The sequence below is a fragment of the Cebidichthys violaceus genome, unplaced genomic scaffold, assembly GCF_023349555.1.
Source record: "Cebidichthys violaceus isolate CVI_PGR_0920_01 unplaced genomic scaffold, fCebVio1.0.p SCAF_102, whole genome shotgun sequence".
In the NCBI taxonomy this organism is placed as follows: domain Eukaryota; kingdom Metazoa; phylum Chordata; class Actinopteri; order Perciformes; family Stichaeidae; genus Cebidichthys; species Cebidichthys violaceus.
In genome coordinates, this window is record NW_027176266.1 from 232,223 (window position 1) to 250,533 (window position 18,311).

The window sequence follows — 18,311 nt, forward strand, 5'->3', positions numbered from 1 at the left end:
TTCCATCTCTGCCAATAAATCCCCCAAAACTTCTGGACCTTTAAGTCATTGGTTTTTGAGCCAATTCTATTCAAAACTATTTCCAAAGAATATTTCCCTGGCCTCGTAGTTAGTAAATACTAAACTAATGTTAAATGTATTGGTCTTGAGGTTGAAAAATGATTTGCCCTCGAAACAAAATAATCAGAAAAACGGTTGGGATCCAGCTATATCTTGAACCTGCTTGCCATATTAACGTAATAATGTCTCAACAAACCATACATTTAAAGATTATCACAACTTTATCAGCTATAACAATAAATACAACTCAAGCATCTGTATTCAAGCTTACCGTTTAAAGAGTGGGCCTGTTTTCCAGATGTTGGTGTTGCCCACGCATCCTCTCGGGGGCTCTGTGATATTCTCCTTCTCAAACAGCTCCTGGATGGACTGAGCCACCACAGCCACCGCATCATTGATGTGGGCTGACTCATTCTTCCCGTTGATGAGCTGGAGGCCGATCAGACCTGGGACCAGGCCGACAACAAAAGATAATCACTGACCTGAGCAAACTGCAGCCTCTCAGGAACCTTTTTGCAATACACAAAGTGTAAAAAAACTTATAGGGGCTTCCAGTTTAGACATCCTGAATAAAGGTCAGACATCAGCTGCATGATCCATCTTCGTTGCCCATTAATCTCGGGGAAGATAACCAAGAAAAATTCCACATCGTGTCATTTATGAGATGAGGCAGCAGTATAAATGGATCATTTTGTTGATGTTGCCACTGATGACCTTTTCACAGCATGTGTAAAGAGTCCCTTGAAGTTGGATCTTTTTTTTTTTTTTTCCTGCCCTACCAGCTAAGCTTTGGGAATCAGCACAGGCAGAGCATTATTTGTGTTAGGAATAAAACAAACAAAATAAACATCAGAACTAAATTTAAACCAAACGACAATCCAACTTCAGCTAAGTTTTCTGATTGCAACCAGGTCCGTCAGCCTTGCAAACTCCTGGAAGAAGCTGCAGTGGAGGTGGAGGAGACTGGACATGGACAGGACAACAAACGCTCTGCAGGGGTTGGTTGTGTTAGAGTGCCCGGGAGAGGAGGGGAAGGGGGAGACGCTTGACGCTTGTGACCACAAAGTGATAAAATATTGTGAGACACTTGTGTGAAAAATAAAAATAAAAACCCAGGAACAGAGACAAGAAAGGCTGTTGTAGCTTACCATTCTATCAGTTATGTGTTGTAAAACTCTTCCTTTGTAATTCATTAGAAATCAGGGCATTAACATGGCAGATTAGCACAATGAATTTTTTTTGGATAATCCAGGACATACACATTTAAACTTAAAGTGTACTGCAGATACACGGCCCATTTAAACCTTTAAACACATAATGCTTAAACGTTTAAATGCTCAACACACAACAAGCAGTTACACAGTTAATCATGTAATGCATCCATTGGTTAATCCCTCTAATCCCGTGTGTGTTATGATGGACGTCTGAGTAAAGCCGGGGGTTAACTCGTATATTCCCACCGATCTCTGCTGGATGAACGTACCGTCTGGCGCCTCGCTCAGGGCTTTACCCGACATCTCCCGCTCGCCCACCAGCCACACGTACCCCGAGCCCGTCATGTTGAGGAAGCGGGCGGCCTTGTACACTGCGGCAGCGTCCTCCTCACTGGAGTTTGACAGAAGAGTGTGTGTTTGTTTTAGTTTTACATCACAGCACGCTGAATGAAAGTGAATGGAAGAAGTTTTAGGTTCACTTTTAGGAGTGATTGATTTATTCACAGTAGTTTGGGGTTGGTGTATGTCCAACTGATTACAGCAAATTACTACAGTGCATGACTTTACTGGTGAATTATTGAAGAAGGCTAGAGGGCTTGAAAAAACTGACTTGGTTGTCATATTTCACGTTTGTTTTCCATGATATGTCCTCTTTAATCATTCGGCTACTGGGGCGCTCTAAGTTTTGATCTTTTGAGCCCTGATGTTCCTTTAAAATGTTCCCGTAATAAGGAATATTCAGAAACCAATGCCAGGACGAGATTACACGACATCAGCCAGGTAATGGCCTGACCAAATGGACCTGGGGCTTCAGGAATGACAATGAGTGTAGGTTGTGACAAACACTCGTCTAATCTGATGTAGTGTGTCATAGCGAAAGACAACCGTCGCAGCATCTGGAAAGCCTCACGACATCCAAAAAGACAAGCGTGTCAGATTGATTCTATTCTTAGCCCCGTCTCCACTAGTTTCTGTGACATTGATTGACCCAATATGAGCTCAGAGCGCTCCTCTGCACTCGACGGTGTGATGCTGGCAGTGTTGCTAGGTGCGACAGTAACGTATACGTCATGTAACTTGTGAAGGACGGCTATGATCGGTTGGGGGTCCTACATGGGGTCTGCTAGGTCTCGCGGCCAGAATGATCGCCTAATCTGACTCAGTGACCATCTCACACATATTAGAGAATATAAGAGGAATCTACATGCGTCTTGTGCAGCGTTTCATACAACTTTGGATGCATTTCAAGAAAATGTTTATACATTATTCTAAAATCAAATTGGCAACTTTTTTTGATAATCAATTAATTATGTAATACATTTTTCAAGCACAAATACAAAAATATCCTCAGTTCCGAATACATTTTTTTTGTTCTTTGTTAAAAATAAAATGTGTGGCTTTTGTAGACATTCACTTATAACAAGCATTTTTCATTAATTTCTGACATTTTATAGTCCGATCAGTGGATTAACTAATGATGAAAATAATTAGTCTAAGCATCACCTTTACAATCAAAATGGTCTTGTTTCCCTGCTCTTTCTTGGATCATGGGTAGGGTGGTTTTAAGCAGGCTTGATACCTCAATCAATGCTCCCTTTGGGACTTTGGGTGAAATGTATGTGTAATTAGAGACACAAATCTCACCTGGCGGACAGGATGATGACTCGGGCCTCCAGCTCTTTCGCCTCCAGCAGCAGGGCAGTTAAGTTAGTCTCCTGGCTGAACTGGAGGACTTTCTCTGCCTGTGATCGGGGCATAAGAAAGGTCAAGCCAGCTACTTTTCCCTACCTTAGACGCCATGCTGCCTCTTTACCTGCTTGGTTCGAGCTTGGCCGATTTTGTTTGAAAACGAGAGACAGAGATAAAAAAGGAAAACGATCCAGGGGAACCGGCTGAACGGAAAAAAAAAAATAAAAAAAAAAAAAGCTTGAAGGGAAAAAAAAAAAACTTTTGCATTTGTTCGCATGCAAACTGAGGGTTATCAAGGCTCCAAAGAAGGACGTGCATGTGTTAGGTAGGGGGAAGAAGAAGGTCAATGCAACCAGTAACTAAAAACGGGTGAAGGAGGGGGGGGTGAGGGGGACGTTTTCCCCCAACAAAAAAACTGCTGAAAATTAGGGAAGTGCTACAGAACAGGAGGAAGTAGCATCTGGGAGACGGTTTTGTCCCACACTACCGGTTCTCCACAAAGGAATGGACTTGCAAACTCTTTTTGTGTGTGAGTATGTGTGTTCTGAGTTCATGCATTCCTTTATTGAAGGAGAAAATGAAAATGATAAAAAAAGCGAGGCGCTGTTCACTGAGATCTTTTTTTTTCTTTTCTGTAATGACCGAAAATTATAGATTTTTCATAACAAAATCATTCGTCATTTAAATCATAGGGAAATGTCTCAAAGTAAAAAATTAAAGAAAACACGTGCTACCAAGAGAGGAACATTTCTGGGTCGGCTGGTGACTGGTTTGGGCTGGTTTCTAGTTGCTACGTTTGGAAAGTTGGTGGGCGGCGTGCATTGACCATGCAAATATACCTTAGGTCCTCGCTTGTTGTCATAGGACAGTTGGTCGAGGTTTTCATAGTTCCTTTTTTTATTCTGATGAGTAATGTGCACAGAGAAAATATGCAGACACAGAAAAATATTATAAACAGTTGAAAATGGGGGGCAGTAAAGCATTCCAACAAATCTCCACTTTTCTGCTTCAAATTGGGATCTTTAACGGTGGGGCTTGCAAAACATCAGAGATGACCGCTTTAGAACAATGCTGACAATGTGGATGATTGTTACAGATATCAAATACTATTAAGGATGAGGGAAATGTATTCATTGTGTTCAATGCGTAAATTGTCAGTGATGCCAACCCGGCTGCATCGATTAGCGCTGTAGGAGAGAGCCCTGGCTCCAGCAATAATCATTGCAAAATGCTTAACTGCAGCTCAGCCATCTGGTTTCTTCTTCACCATACTGGAAACTAACATCACACAACTGGAAACTCAACACGGCTGTCAACCACATCCATCAGATTTTCAACACTTCACCAACACGCCAGTGGGATCAGTGTGTTAAAATGTAAGAAAACCTTGTTGAAAGTTTTTAAATTTGTAAACGTGTAAAGCTGCACAGGGAAAATGCTGACCTATCCAACCGTCCACTGAGGCGATACCAGCTCCATCCTTATTGTTATGAACTGGTGTGATCAGACACAATTGGTACAACATATCAAAAGCCAGAAACCAGACATGAAATCCACTGCAATGTTTAATGGTAAAACAAATTGCACTACAGCTGTGATTACCAATTAAAATTGAATCAAAGCAAAAGCTTAAATCACAAACACGAGCCAATGATTCACTCGGAAAATGGAAATGGAGGCTCTAATCACAGCTGCTAGTTCATTCATTCATTAAAATGAATTGGAAAAACCTTCTGCTCTCTCTTTGTGAAATCAAATTGGCAGTGGCATTCCAAGGTTGCAGTTGGATCCATGATTTCTATCATTTCCTGTTGGTATAAAAAAGTGAAGTATGTAGAGTGTAAAGATGACATAGCACATACAGTGTGTGATTAGTATGTAGTATGGCATTTGGTCACAGCACAACGTAGCTACTGACTCCGACTCAGGTTGAACTTGATTCGGGCAGCCGAGGCGTCACCATTTTAGATTCCAGTCCGGTCCGCTTAGAAGAGACACTCTGGAGTCCTGCCTGAGACTGGCAGCCATTTTGCAGGAGAGACACATCATCTCTCTGCTTCGCAGGGTTTCTCTCTTACACAGCTGGCTTCACAGCTCACACCTCAGTGCATCAGACCCGTTTCCCTTCCTCCGCAAAGTTGACAGTGACCAATGCCTCAGTACAGAAATCAAGTCATAACATAAGTGCCGTTCAAAATTAAATGTTGAGGTAATTGTATTATCCTGAATCATTATCACAACTGAAATCATGTCACCCAAACTGAAGGATATCAAGCAGATAATGCCAACATTTGTTTTCCTGTGTTATGAAAACACCATTACAAATTGTCAGTGGGGTTTTAGTTAATTCCACTTATTTCACTTCCTTGATGAGAACATTTCAATCACAGTTTAGGCAATAATAACACTTTAACTACCATGTAATTACCATGTAACTGGCATTTACTGAGATAAGCGTGTAGAAATCCTCTCCACCAGTAACATTCAGCAGCAGTGCGGACAAAAAAAACCCAACTGTCTTTGTCTCCTCCCCCCCTAGAGATTTTCTGAGCGCTCTATTTTTGTATCCTCGGCCAGGCATTAATATTTCATGTTTCATGTGTTGGTCATGTTTGCACACTGGCTAAATCCTCTGTGTCCAGAACCTCTATGCTGGTGGTGACAGTGATCCCCCTGTGACTGTGTGACCTCGCTAGCTACTCGCTTGCCTAAAAAAAAAACATGTAAATTTCCTGAGTTTATGCAGCACAACAGGGTGATTAGCGAGAACAACGCCTCTCGCTTTTAATTACAGCATAATGTGACAACGCTGCCGTCTGCCACATCCAAACAGCCACTCACATCACCTGACACAGTCAAAGCTCAATGCATTTACGGCTGGGGCGTTCAGCCGACATCGTCATCCAAACAAAGGGTACAGTACAAGAGCTGCAGGTGTCATCGCCCCGTTGATGTTGCGACATACGTGGGAAGTCAGAGCCGAGAAGAGGAATGAGCCGCGCCGCTGTGCGGGGTCGTGTAGGCAACAAACAAATCACAAATGGGAACTTCTTTTTGGTTCCTTTGTTTATTTTATTTTCATCATTTCAGCATCTAAAAGGCACAACTCCTGATTATTTTACAGTGCCAAACAGGACATCTCCAAAATGCATCGAACCTTAGTATTTGATATATAAAATCAAGGAGTACATCTTAAGGTTCTTATGTCCTCTGTTTTCTAATATCGTTCTTATATTCAATTTCTAAAAGAAAGAAACTGTACCAAATTGGTATATTATTGTTTTCTTCTTGTGACCAAATCCATTTTGAATTCCCTATTCTGTCTTTGGCGCTCAAGCTCATTGCGTCTTCATTAAAGACGTACATTTAAAAACAGGCCACAAATACATGGTTTCATTTTTTTTAAAGGGCACGGTTATTTCCCCAAACACCTGGGCACTGTAGTGCTTAGCACACATCACTCAAACAGGAGAAAATAGTGCATTTGTTGGGGACTATTTTCAGCTGCGGACTGATACACATTTGGCGGCCCGAGTGAATTTTTACAGCAGGACTGTACACGTGGGATCTGCTCAATATAAACAGTGTTCATTGTAATGATGGAACATGACAGCCAGTGCAACACTGTTAAATAGTTTTTGCAACAACAATATAGAACTCTATGGCACAGAGGAAGAAGATACGTCCGGCTTTGGATACGAAGACAATGCTTGTTGGTTGGATTACCTCGTTTTTAGGGCTTTGGTCTTTTCATGAGATATGTTGACAGTAAGAAAAATACATGATATCGCCAACCTCATCCTTTGAGGTTGACCAGGTTTTCCGTTCACATTTGGGAGAAATTCTCAAATGAATCCTGCTCAGGGCCCCAAAATTGCTCAAGCTGGCCCTGCAGTCCTAACTCAATACATGGGTAATTAAAGCCTCGCACTATAGAGAGCTGCAGCAACTTCCCTCAGTATTATGAGTTCCTGAATGGAGAGCACAGATGGGTTCATTTTGAGATCCAAACTCATATTATGCAAACTGAAAAGGAACTTCCTCAGTTCTCATCAAAGGCTTTTAATACACAGATTTGTCTTCTCCAGCGCAGGATGTGAGTCACATCTGGATTATGTCTTCAGTATAATTGTTTTAACTCCACGGATGTTGTTGCACAGTTCAACTTGATTAACCCAAATGTTTGAAATGTTTTTTTTTTCTACTGGTGGCTGTTAATCAATGCCAATCCCTGTCAATTAATTCCAGCAGCTTTCACTTTAGCTGTAGCCGCCTTCTGTGAATTACCTCGGATGTGTGTCATATCCAGCGTCTCTTCGGCTTCGGATTTAATTAAATCTCTGAATCAGGCTTCGGTTCATTCTGCCACACAATTACAGCGAAGTGCCCCGGAGAGGGACAAGCATCACAAGAGTATAGAGAAGAAAAATATCCCAGGGTAATTTTATCCTCTTTAAATGGATGGAATAGATGGCAGTTGTTTTTTCCTCCTCTCTCTCTCTCTCTCTCTCTCTCTCTCTCTCTCTCTCTCTCTCTCTCTCTCTCCCTGTTCCTAAAGGGCACACATCATCGCAGTTTCAAGTCTGTTTTGGCTCAAAGAAGATCAGCATTTCACTGACCCACATACACTGCTCAGAGCTATACTCAAAATGGATGCATCAGCGGTATCTGAAAAGGCGAAAAACCATCTCCCGTATCATGTGAACATGAGCAAGCGGGGTTGCGATAAACACAAGGCCTCTGTGTCTAATAATGAAGCCGGCCATTCATCGGGCGCTGAGAGGAACACCCGTCTTCCGCCTCCCCCCCCAATAAAACACCTCAGTCTGTGATGGTTTGCAAAGCCCCAAGTTAAAGTCCACTATTTGGCTCCCAATGTGGATAGACACAGGATAATTTGGACTATGGCGAAAAGCAACGTGAAGATGAGCAAATAAACGTACAAACTTTCGTCAGATTAGACCACATTAGACGCTGTTGATGTCTCTAGGAATGTTAGCCAATGTTTACACAACGGTGAGAGAGAGAGATGTGGCCACACAACAGAAAGGAAAACAGTTACATACATAGAAGACCATTGAGGTTTTAAAAAAAACCTTTACACAACTCGCGCGCTCTCATGCTCACACTCACTCTGGGGGGGAGGGCCTGGGAGCCGGAGCATCTCACCTTTGTTTCTCTCTCCTCCAAGAGGGTCTCGAGCCTCTTCTGAGCGGCCCGCCCCTCGTGGTCGTCGCTCACTATCAAGATGATGTGGTTCCAGTTGAACTCGCGCATCAGGTCGAACCACACGTGTGCCTGGTGGGAATAGGGAGGGACCGTCCGCAGAAAGGACAGGTGGATGCTCTGGGGGAGCAGGAGGTAGAGTTTAACATTGTGGAAAACAAATTAATTTTGAATGCATGACTCGTTGCTCAGAACATTTAGAATCAAGTAGACGAAAACCTTCCACAATGGCAGATTCTTGACCTTTTAAAAAGGATTATTTAAGTCTTCACAACAGGTAGAAAAAATAAATACTTTTCTAACTGGGGTTATGCACAATTTCTTTTATTTAGAATTTAAGCTACATGGCCATTTAGTTCCAATGAGGATTCATCTCAATGCTACACAACAGTCCGCTGTTCTGTTCTGAATTGGCAAAACAATCCTGAGTTGGTCACGGGTCTGGTTTCTGGCAGTCTGGCAGCCATCTTGGTTTTGAGCAATTTGTGATTCACTTACAACAGCTGGCCAGTGGTTGGCAGTGTACACACTGGCAATTATGCCATCAAAACCCATGCATACACAACAAACATGCTTTTGAATAGCTGTCCACTGTAGTGACCAGTATTCGTGAGAAAGTCAACTAAGTACTAACCAAGTCGTTTTTGTGCCCAAGCTTAACCAAACGTTAACCAAAGATTTCTCATGTCATAAAAAATATGAATAGTGATCGGTGTAGGTTTTGTAAGGGACTACATCAGAAAACATTTTGATACGCCGTTCTCTAAGTATTTAGTTGTGTAATTTGGAGCTCTAAAGAAATAAAAGAAATAAAGAAATATATTTTTAAGTCCTGACCCCAACACTTTTTGGATGAATGGGACTGGCGACCATGAGCCTGCGTCGTCATCCAACATCAGTGGCTGACCTCGCTAGTGCTCATGAGGCTGAATGGGTGTCCTCCCAGAAGAGTGGAGGCCGTTATAGCAGCAGATTCATGCTCATGTTCAATAATGACATATGGGTGTAAAGTTTTGGGTGTCCACATATTTTTGGCCCTGTAGTACACTTTTATTACCGTACAATAACAAAACATAGATGTAAAATATGTATTTAATAATTGTTCTAGGGACACCATGCATTAATGATACAGTTTTAGGTGGTACAATTAAAGCCAAACCAACTCAATAAAGTACAAACATCATGTAAAAAAAAGCAGCCTCAATATATGCACGGACCACTCGGGCTCCTTTAAACGACTAAATTTAACGCCCCGTAACTTACAAGATAGCAGAGCTGTCACTCAAATAGACTTTAAATTGAGTTATTAAAGTCTTTGGCATTTTATTTATGTGATTGCTTTAAAGTTTTCATTTTAGTGGCTTGTGCTTCATAAAAAACATTACTCAGGTCAGAGGCATTATTAATGATGTCCTTTCAATTTTCAGCTGGAAACCCATTTAATCACAGCTCCTCTAATGGACAGTGATGGGACGTTTAATCTAGGAAGCGCTTGAAGCCACCCCAGGGGAGCTCCTCACTCGATCGCTCTCCGTTCACTCTCTTCCTGTTTTCCTCTCTCTCTCTCTCTCTCTCTCTCTCTCTCTCTCTCTCTCTCTCTCTCTCTCTCTCTCTCTGCCTCTCTCTCTCGGCCGTCACTCACCTTGTCTGAGTAGATGGACATGCGGGTGGTGAGCCCCACCACAGGGATGCGGTAGAAGCCTGCAGTGTATGAGACCGGCGTTGGAGTGAGGTGGTCATTGGACTGGGGAGGGTGACTCACCAGGATAGCGTAGACCTGCAGAGGCACAGAAGAACAGCACTTAGTCATTCTGACATTTGCATTGAGACCAAATGAAAACACTGCTACTCGCTTTGTGATAAAGACTTGAGTCTTAAAAAGTGTCCAAATTAGATTTGAATCTTTCTGTCTTGTATAGTTGTATAATCTTTGCAGACAACATGTACAAAAACACATATGGGAAGCTGCAAAACACCCTTTACCCTTCTTGGTAAATCAAATAAAACTAAATTCTCACATTGGTCATCAAGAAACTACGACAAAAAGACTAGTGCTGTGCTAATGTTTGTTGTAGGCTGTAACAACAACAACAACAACAGGACATAATGCACCCGCTTGTTCTCATTCCCATGGCGTCTGATACTGACGCACAAGGCACCATGTAGGGTCTGTTTGAGACGGCTTTTATCTAACTGCAATGTAAACCCATCATCATTGTCATTATTAGAAAATTAGCCGGGAGTGTGATGAAGTAGTAGTAAAAAACAACAAACACAGGACTTTAAACTAGGAGACCGGTGTTCATCTCCCAAAGTTACGGTAATGATGTTTGTGACGTGTTTTCTGTTGATATTACTACCAAATCAGCATTTGATATGCAGAGTTATTATATGAAAATTTCATTTCTGCGTAGCTGAGATCAGTTAACCAGGGTTGGGTTAACGGCGAGGGCACAAAGTGAAAGTGTTTCACCATCTTATATTGGCGGAACAAATACTAATTAATTCAAGTATATTTCAAAAACAGAGCAACAATATTAGGTAAAAAGGCAGGGGTGACGATAACTATACAATTAATCAAATTCATGCCGTGACTTGAAATGTGTTTCTCTTCATCTGTTATGCTGTATGTCTGAAACGTTGTTTAATGTGCTGCTGCTGTCTCGACCAGGACTTAAATACATTTTATATAGATGAATAAGAATGTAAAAAATGATCGCTAACTGAGGGCATTTGGGGCCCCTGCGCATCTGTCCGTTTTACCTCAAGTCGAAGGAAATTTGTGTGCGCTTTAAATAAAACATTGTCATCTTTTAGTGGGTGCAACTGCTGCTCTACACTGTTGTATAACAGGTTAAAAATAACATTTTTGAATCTGGATATCTAGAAAAATTCACGTACGACAAAAGAAACAGAAGAGCAAAGAAATCTGTTCCTTTGTTCGAAATGTCTTCCCTGTGTGTGGGCTGGCAGACTAACATTAATTTGTGGTTGTTCGGTTTAGTCTAATCCGTGCGTTAAGCAAACCAAAGCTGGCCACGCACTTTAGAAAAAGAAAGATTCTGCGAGCTGAGCCTTGAGAAATGCCTCGGAGTTGTGAAAGAAGAGGAATATAGAGCTGGCATGGCCGTGCAGGCATGGATTGCTGGATATGAGCAGTCCGTATGGCTGGGTCAAAAATGAGGTCTATCATCCAAGCACTGCTCCCAGGCATCTACTCCTCCATCTGCCACAGACTTCCCTTCTCAGTAACTGTTATCGCCCGCGAGCCAATCTCATCCGATTAAACCCTTCTGTCTAAATAAGGTGCGATGTCTGTCTGATTTCTGCAAGAGACAATGTTTAAGAGGGGGCCGGAGCATTGTCGGTGAAAGCCGTATGGCCTCGTGGGACGGACTGCGCGCTCGCGCTCTGGATGAGCATGTGACAGGAGACTGGGTGCGACGGTTAAAATTCTACAAGCCTGCATCAATTAGAGTCATTACACTAAGCAGAGGACCGAGGACATGAAAGCAGCACTGGAGCTGTGGGGGCGTTTTTGTTCGCATGAAGCCTCATTATGTGTGTGGGAGAAAGAGGAGCGGGAGAGGGACTTCACGCCTCAACATGATGTGTGACATAACGTTGGCTATTATATATACATACACAACTTTCAAAAAGGCGCATCCACTTTTATCATGCATTACTTATGCAATATGTGTTGTTAGTTAGATCTGCAGCATGCGCGGTGTGAATCTTTGCCTCTGGTATATGCACTTTTTAATCTCAACAGCTGTTCGTGGTACCAACAGCATCACATCATATAGACTGCAGCTGAGCGAGTGATCCCCCCCTAAAGACCCACACACAGAAAACTGTCCTCCGCTCCCGCTGTCCTATCATGTACACGGTATCATGCACACACACGCACGCACACGCGCGCAGTGAAAGCCAAGTTGTTTAATTGTATGCGACGTATTGCACATTTTCACTCCTCGCTGCTTCCTTCTCAGTTCAGTGGATGTGCAGCTGTGTGTCCTGGAACGTACAGTTAGTTTGCCCTCTCATCCGAGATGCGCCCCAAACCAGAACCTATTTCTGGAAACAGATGGGTCCGTGGGGAGTTCACTGTATTACAACGAACACAAAGTGGACTGTGTGCAAATGGAGAGCAGGGTGCCAGATTGGACAAATGGCAGGCCTGTAGTAAAGTGGGCTGATTCCTTTTATGTTCATGCTGAATAGTGTGAGGCTTTGGAGAAATAGACAACCGTACAGTCTGGATTCAGAGCTCAAGGCGCTATACATAACCATCCATCCTGGTCTTTTACCCTCTTCAGTGGCCCCTTAAGAGAGAAAACACATCTGATTTTGACATGTAGGTCATGTTTCCTTAAGGAACCAACTTTCTATTGCAAGGCACGGATGGTTTTCGCCTTCCAAAACACTCTGATTCGTCTCACGGGCTTGCCGTGAGACGGGCTTGCCGTGAGACGAACCTAGCTGAATTACTGCTAGGTGGAGGTGTGCATGGACCATATGAGTTATGCGCAGAGGTTATTGACTGATTATATAGCGCCCATGCAGAGGTGACAGAAAAACTACCTGACTGGAGATGAGGTCCTCGCAGACTGAGAGAGCCATCTGGATGGCGTTGGGCTTGTGCGTTACGGAGATGGCGGTCAGCTTGAATTTATCCCTGCCGTAGACCTGGTTGGCCTGGGTCACCGCATCTTTGAAGACCTGCTCGTATCTCTTCTGGCTCAGCACGGCCCCGATGTTCACGATTTTCGGCTCGCAGCCGGCCCGCGCGCAGGAGCACGAGAGGAGCACCGCCAGCAGAAACAGACGCATCGTGTGGGCCACCAAACGGCACGGCGCAGCCCGGTCCCTTTTCCCCCCGGTGGCGGGTCGGCTCGACCAGCTTCTGAGCAGCAGCGCGGCTCGGCCGGTTGAATGCGCGACTGCAGAAACGATCCAGGTGGGCGGTGGGAGGGAGGCCGAGAGAAAAGGTGGATCTATGAGCAATGCGGAGGAATGTGCATGCTCATATTAGGGGCAGGCTGTCAAAAAGGGACGTCCAAACCGCATTGTCCCCCCCTTTTTTTTTTTTTGCTCTCCTCTGCAGAATTCGCTCAAACCTCCCTACGGTTTTGAAGAAGGAGTGAAAATCATTGTCTCGGCTTCCATGCGGCTTCCACCGCAGAGGTGTGTGTATCACTCCCTCCAGCCGCTGCTCCGCGCGCTTTGTGCGGACTGATCACCCCCCCCGATGAGTCGCTGCCTGGTCAATCCAGGCTGAGCGGCTGCTGTCCTTGGTCCTGACAGCTGTGCATGCGCGCCGCGGTGGTGGTGGTGGTGCGCGCTCCCGCCGTATCGGCTCCCCCACTCCGGGTTTTGCGCGTTGGCGTGCTGCTTCTGCTGCTGCTGCTGCTGCCGAGTGGAAGCCAATCGTATGAAAAATAAATGTACCTACTTGTTCAGGATCCACTCGACCACCATGCTAGTCATAACAGGACATGGCAGGCATCACCCGGGCGGCGCACGTGTAGGTTGCATACATGCAGGGCGTGGGTAGTCCGCTAAATTAAATCAGATTAATATGTGTGGGCTTTGTTAATGCGGGTGATTTGTAATGACAACCAGAAGGCTGGGAGATGTTCTCCTAAAATAGCCTGATAGCACAAGAGCAGATGGGGGAGGAGGGGGTGGGGGTTTATTCCAATCTAGCGGGTTTCAGGTCAGAGTTGGGCCATGGACACGGGCTTCGGTGTGACTCATTTTCCTCCAAGATGGAGAGAGAGAGAGAGAGAGAGAGAGAGAGAGAGAGAGAGAGAGAGAGAGAGAGAGAGAGAGAGAGAAGGAGAGAGAGAGAGAGAGAGAGAGAGAGAGAGAGAGAGAGAGAGAGAGAGAGAGAGAGAGAAGGAGGGAGAGAGAGAGAGAGAGAGAGAGAGAGAGAGAGAGAAGGAGGGAGAGAGAGAGAGAGAGAGAGAGAGAGAGAGAGAGAGAGAGAGAGAGAGGAGACGGATTTGTCGCGTATAGCTCTCTGCGTGCGACTTCCGTGGATAGCTCGTTAATCAAGCAGCACGTCAGTGGCGTCCGTCTATCCAGCCGTCACACTTCAACACGGCCGGACCCATCTGTCCGTCCGTCTGTCTTGTGTGTGTGTGTGTGTGTGTGTGTGTGTGTGTGTGTGTGTGTGTGTGTGTGTGTGTGTGTGTGTGTGTTTGCAGACGCGTTGTTGTGGATGTTGCGTAATCTCTGACCCCGCGCTTTGCAGCGTTTCGGTAACTGTTTGGAGCAGCGAGGTATACATGAGCAGAGTCAACCTCCTGGTTACCTAGGAAACTAGATTTATTTATTTATTATTTTTTTACAGCACACATGCACGAAAGGGATCTTGACAGGGAGGAAATATTGCCTGACAGGCAGACAGTGAGTGTATTCATCACAGCAGGAAACGTCGAAACAAATGACTCGAACAAAACGAGCATGCACACAAATATGAAACGGTGAAAAGGTATTTAGTCAGGAGGGATGGCGTTGTGTGAACCACTCAAACGGCCGTTTATCATTTCATCTTGATTATTAATAGTCAAATATTTGAATATTTTTGCCCCGAGGGGGTTTTGTGTTGTGTGTTTGCTGATATCAACAACTGCGATTGAAAAGGGTGTTTGGAAAATGAGGCCAGTGTAAAACCATCGAACAGTGTTCTGAATTATAAATCGCACAACACTGGTGTCTCTCCGTGTTGCAGTGAGCTGATAAATTAATCACAAGGCTGAGGATGTCAACAGTCATCAGCTGCTGGCTGTGTGCTTTAATGAGCTTGTGTCAAACATGATTTGTTGTGGGTTTTTTCTGTTCTTAAGACAAAGAATATATAATAGATGTGCGCTGATAAAAGAAATACGTTTTACTTCTAACATTATTTTAACATCTTCCTGCAAGAAACCCACCTCAGTCTGAATTGTGTAGAACAATCTGTATTTTGACAGTATGGACACTAATTGTGCAGCAAAAACAACAAACCAGTAGCTAAATAAGTGAAGGGGCCACAGCAGGCCTCTGGCATGTGGCATGTGTTTGGTATCATTATTATCAACACAAAGCAGAACTGTGAACACATCTCAGAATATCTGAACACATTAAATCCATTTTCAATTCACTTCTGTTCACTTGACTTGATTTTCAGATCCATCGTCCAAAAAGAAATGTAAAAAATGTGTGTCAGCATTGCTTAACCGAATATGTAGGAGACTTTTCTCAGACCATAAAGGTGCATTAAATCCATCTGTTACCAGACAGTGACGAAGCATTGAAAACACCATTGAAATAACTGTTATGGCAGGAAATTGTACTCACAAAATCAACCATTTAAAAAGAAACTGGCAGCTGTGGAAGAAATCCCCTAAAAGGGAACACAACAATATTAAAGTTTCAAAGGAAAAAAACAAAAACATCAGTATCCATTATATAAGAGTGCTAAAGCAACATGAAAAACGTGTGAACATTTTGGAGAAAGTGAGGCTGGCTGGTCTGACTGGATGTCCCTCTGGAGATACATCCACTTTCAGAGGCCTTTTTTCCCTCATCTTCACATCCTGAAACCACTAAACACTGGCTCAAAAATACCAGATGGGAGGAGACAAGGCCCTGCCGCCATCCAAAACCGCTGAGAATAAATGTTAAATGAATGGTGTTGAACAGAGCACCTAATGAATCCCCTCCCACCCTCTGCATGCCTGCCACTGCCAGTTTGTTATCTCACCACTTATTGGATGGCCCTGACGGCGCGCTGAACCTCTCATTAAGTGAGGTTATGAAGCCCTCCTCAGCCTCTCCTCCTGCCCACTCCTCCACCACTCACACATCAATAAAGCCACCAATCTGCTCTGCAGTCATTATGTAAGAAGTTTGCTGGAGGAGCATCACAACACGAGAGTCCTATAAAAGACTCTCCAGCTCAGTCGGTCTACGGCACACAAACGCGATCGCAGGCTTTACACTCCAGTAATCCACACACGCACACACACACACACACACACACACACACACACGGACACACTCTTGGGTTCACTCTTTGAGCTGCTGCCCACACATTGTAATACGGACTCGTACACCACCCACTCAGTCCTCTGCGAGGCTAGAAGAGGGACGTTTGTGTGTTTCAGAAGTGCTGCCCATTAAATCAAGGGAAATTAAATTCGGAAGGAGAAGCCTGGAGAGTTATAAAGGAGGCAATAAAGGAGACTTATCTTAATGGCTCAACACAATTAAAACCGAACAGGTCCATGATGTAGCTGAACAAGATTCCATTTATCCCACCTGCTCCTGGGATCAGAATCTCCAACAGAGCTTTGTTGTTACAAGGAAGTTTAGAAATCCAGCCTGAGCTTGGATCACTTGCTTCTCAGTTTACTTCATGTGTGTCACATTGGGTTTGTTTTTTTTTAGAGCAAAAATGCTAAACCTCAAAACATCTCCTCCTTTAACCACTCACTCCTGCACCATGCAGCTTTGGTTAGTTGATTTCTCCTCCCCCTGCACACCAGGCGTGTCCTATTTCTCTCCTCACCTTCTTTTCCTGTCATGGTGAAAAGGGCCATATATGGTAGCAACCTGTCAATCACAAGGTAGCTCCGCCCTAAAGCATCCCCTGCTTTATGGTCTGTTTGACTCTAAATGGACCATCATTTACTAAACGAACATCATGCCGTATTGAAGAAGACTTGAAACTGAGACCATAAACTCATGTTTACAAAGTTTGCTGAGGGAATAAATCAAGTGAGAAGTAGATTAATTCTCTCACAGACTTCAAGACAATCAGACTTCTCTTTGAAACCAGAGGAGTCGCCCTCTGATGGCCACTAGAAAGAATGCAGGTTAAAAGCACTACAGCATTGGCTTCACTTCTCAGAACCGGAGGTTGCCGCCTTCCCTTAATTGGTAATATATTATATTTATATTATAAAATAGTTATGAAAAATATCAAAATCACCAGTGGACATAAAATGTACCCCCAACTAGAGAACGACTCATTAAACCATTTTAACAATTAGATTAAGTTTAACTGATGACATTTATGGGAATAGTCTGAGTGATTATCTAATTTCAAATTGAAATCCTTTCCTTTTTTTTGTTGCCATGGTGACAACACTTTTGCTTTTGCAGCACAAAAAACCCCAACTCAAAATATCCACATTTTGTGATCACAGTGATCCAACCTGCATCTTTATAGGACTTGGTATGACATTTTTAAGAAAGATAAAAACAGATTGAAGTCATTTCAATTAATTTTTTTAATGTTTTATTTCAAGTGGTAAAAAGAGCCTTTAGTTGAAGACTCACCCGTGTATGGAACACAAAGTGGGAGCAGACAGAGCATGTCACACTTGAACTCTGACATGCTTTAGCGCTTAGCACGACAGCAGCGCGTTTGTCTGCAAACTGCGTGTCTTCAGCTCCTCGTGTTGCTCTTTGCGTCCGATGAGAGCGTTTTTTGGAACACATTTGCTCCTACATGAATATATGTTGGCCTCCATAGCCTACTGAATTGTCACTTTGGAGCTGATGCACACGACGGTCGGACGCCCACGTTATCTGATCCAAGCCCGAAGCTAAACAGGTCACGCTCTGCCAGTGCGTTGACACAAACAGAGTCTTGGAAATGGTTTGCCTCAGTGAGTCATGTGCAGATGGATGCCTGCCTATCTGATGTGTTTCTCATGTAGCGAGAAGCCCTCGCATAAATTATAGATGTGTAAGCCCCCTCAGTGCTCGCTCACTTGCTCGTCCCGAGTTGAAGTATTCATGCCGCAGAGAACACCAACAATCTTCCAGATTTTAGATCTCAGAGCTAACGTGCTGCAAAGCCTTGTGTGTGTGTGTGTGTGTGTGTGTTTGTGTGTGTGTGTGTGTGTGGGGGGTGGTGGTGCAGGCCTGATCGATGCGGATCGATTGTCAGTCTCACATTAAAGAGGCCTGTCGGCTCCAAATCTCTTGCTTGAGTAATTGAGACAATCGATCGAGTCAGCTAAGAATTAGACCTCAGGGAAACAGGCAGACATGTTATTCTAAAGACACAACGATGGTCCTGTTAATGTTTGGTACAAATATCAAGCATATGGAATACACCTG

The 18,311-nt window shown here is 43.8% G+C and overlaps 1 protein-coding gene across 8 annotated transcripts in view; it reads right to left on the bottom strand.

The window, feature by feature from the left end:
• Nucleotides 1-13,703, bottom strand: part of grin1a (glutamate receptor, ionotropic, N-methyl D-aspartate 1a) — a 34,719-nt gene extending 21,016 nt beyond the window's left edge. The window contains exons 1-7 of one of the 8 annotated variants that reach the window (XM_068729670.1): nucleotides 12,774-13,703; nucleotides 9,832-9,966; nucleotides 8,133-8,309; nucleotides 3,803-3,865; nucleotides 2,919-3,016; nucleotides 1,544-1,665; nucleotides 332-506 (exon numbers count right to left, since the gene is read on the bottom strand). In XM_068729670.1, the coding sequence (XP_068585771.1) occupies nucleotides 332-506; nucleotides 1,544-1,665; nucleotides 2,919-3,016; nucleotides 3,803-3,865; nucleotides 8,133-8,309; nucleotides 9,832-9,966; nucleotides 12,774-13,022 (1,019 nt within the window). In that variant the 5' untranslated portion in view covers nucleotides 13,023-13,703. The remainder of the gene's footprint in view (nucleotides 1-331; nucleotides 507-1,543; nucleotides 1,666-2,918; nucleotides 3,017-3,802; nucleotides 3,866-8,132; nucleotides 8,310-9,831; nucleotides 9,967-12,773) is intronic. The other 7 variants (XM_068729689.1, XM_068729680.1, XM_068729713.1 and 4 more) reach the window with 7 other exon arrangements.
• Between the last annotated feature and the right edge of the window lie 4,608 nt (nucleotides 13,704-18,311).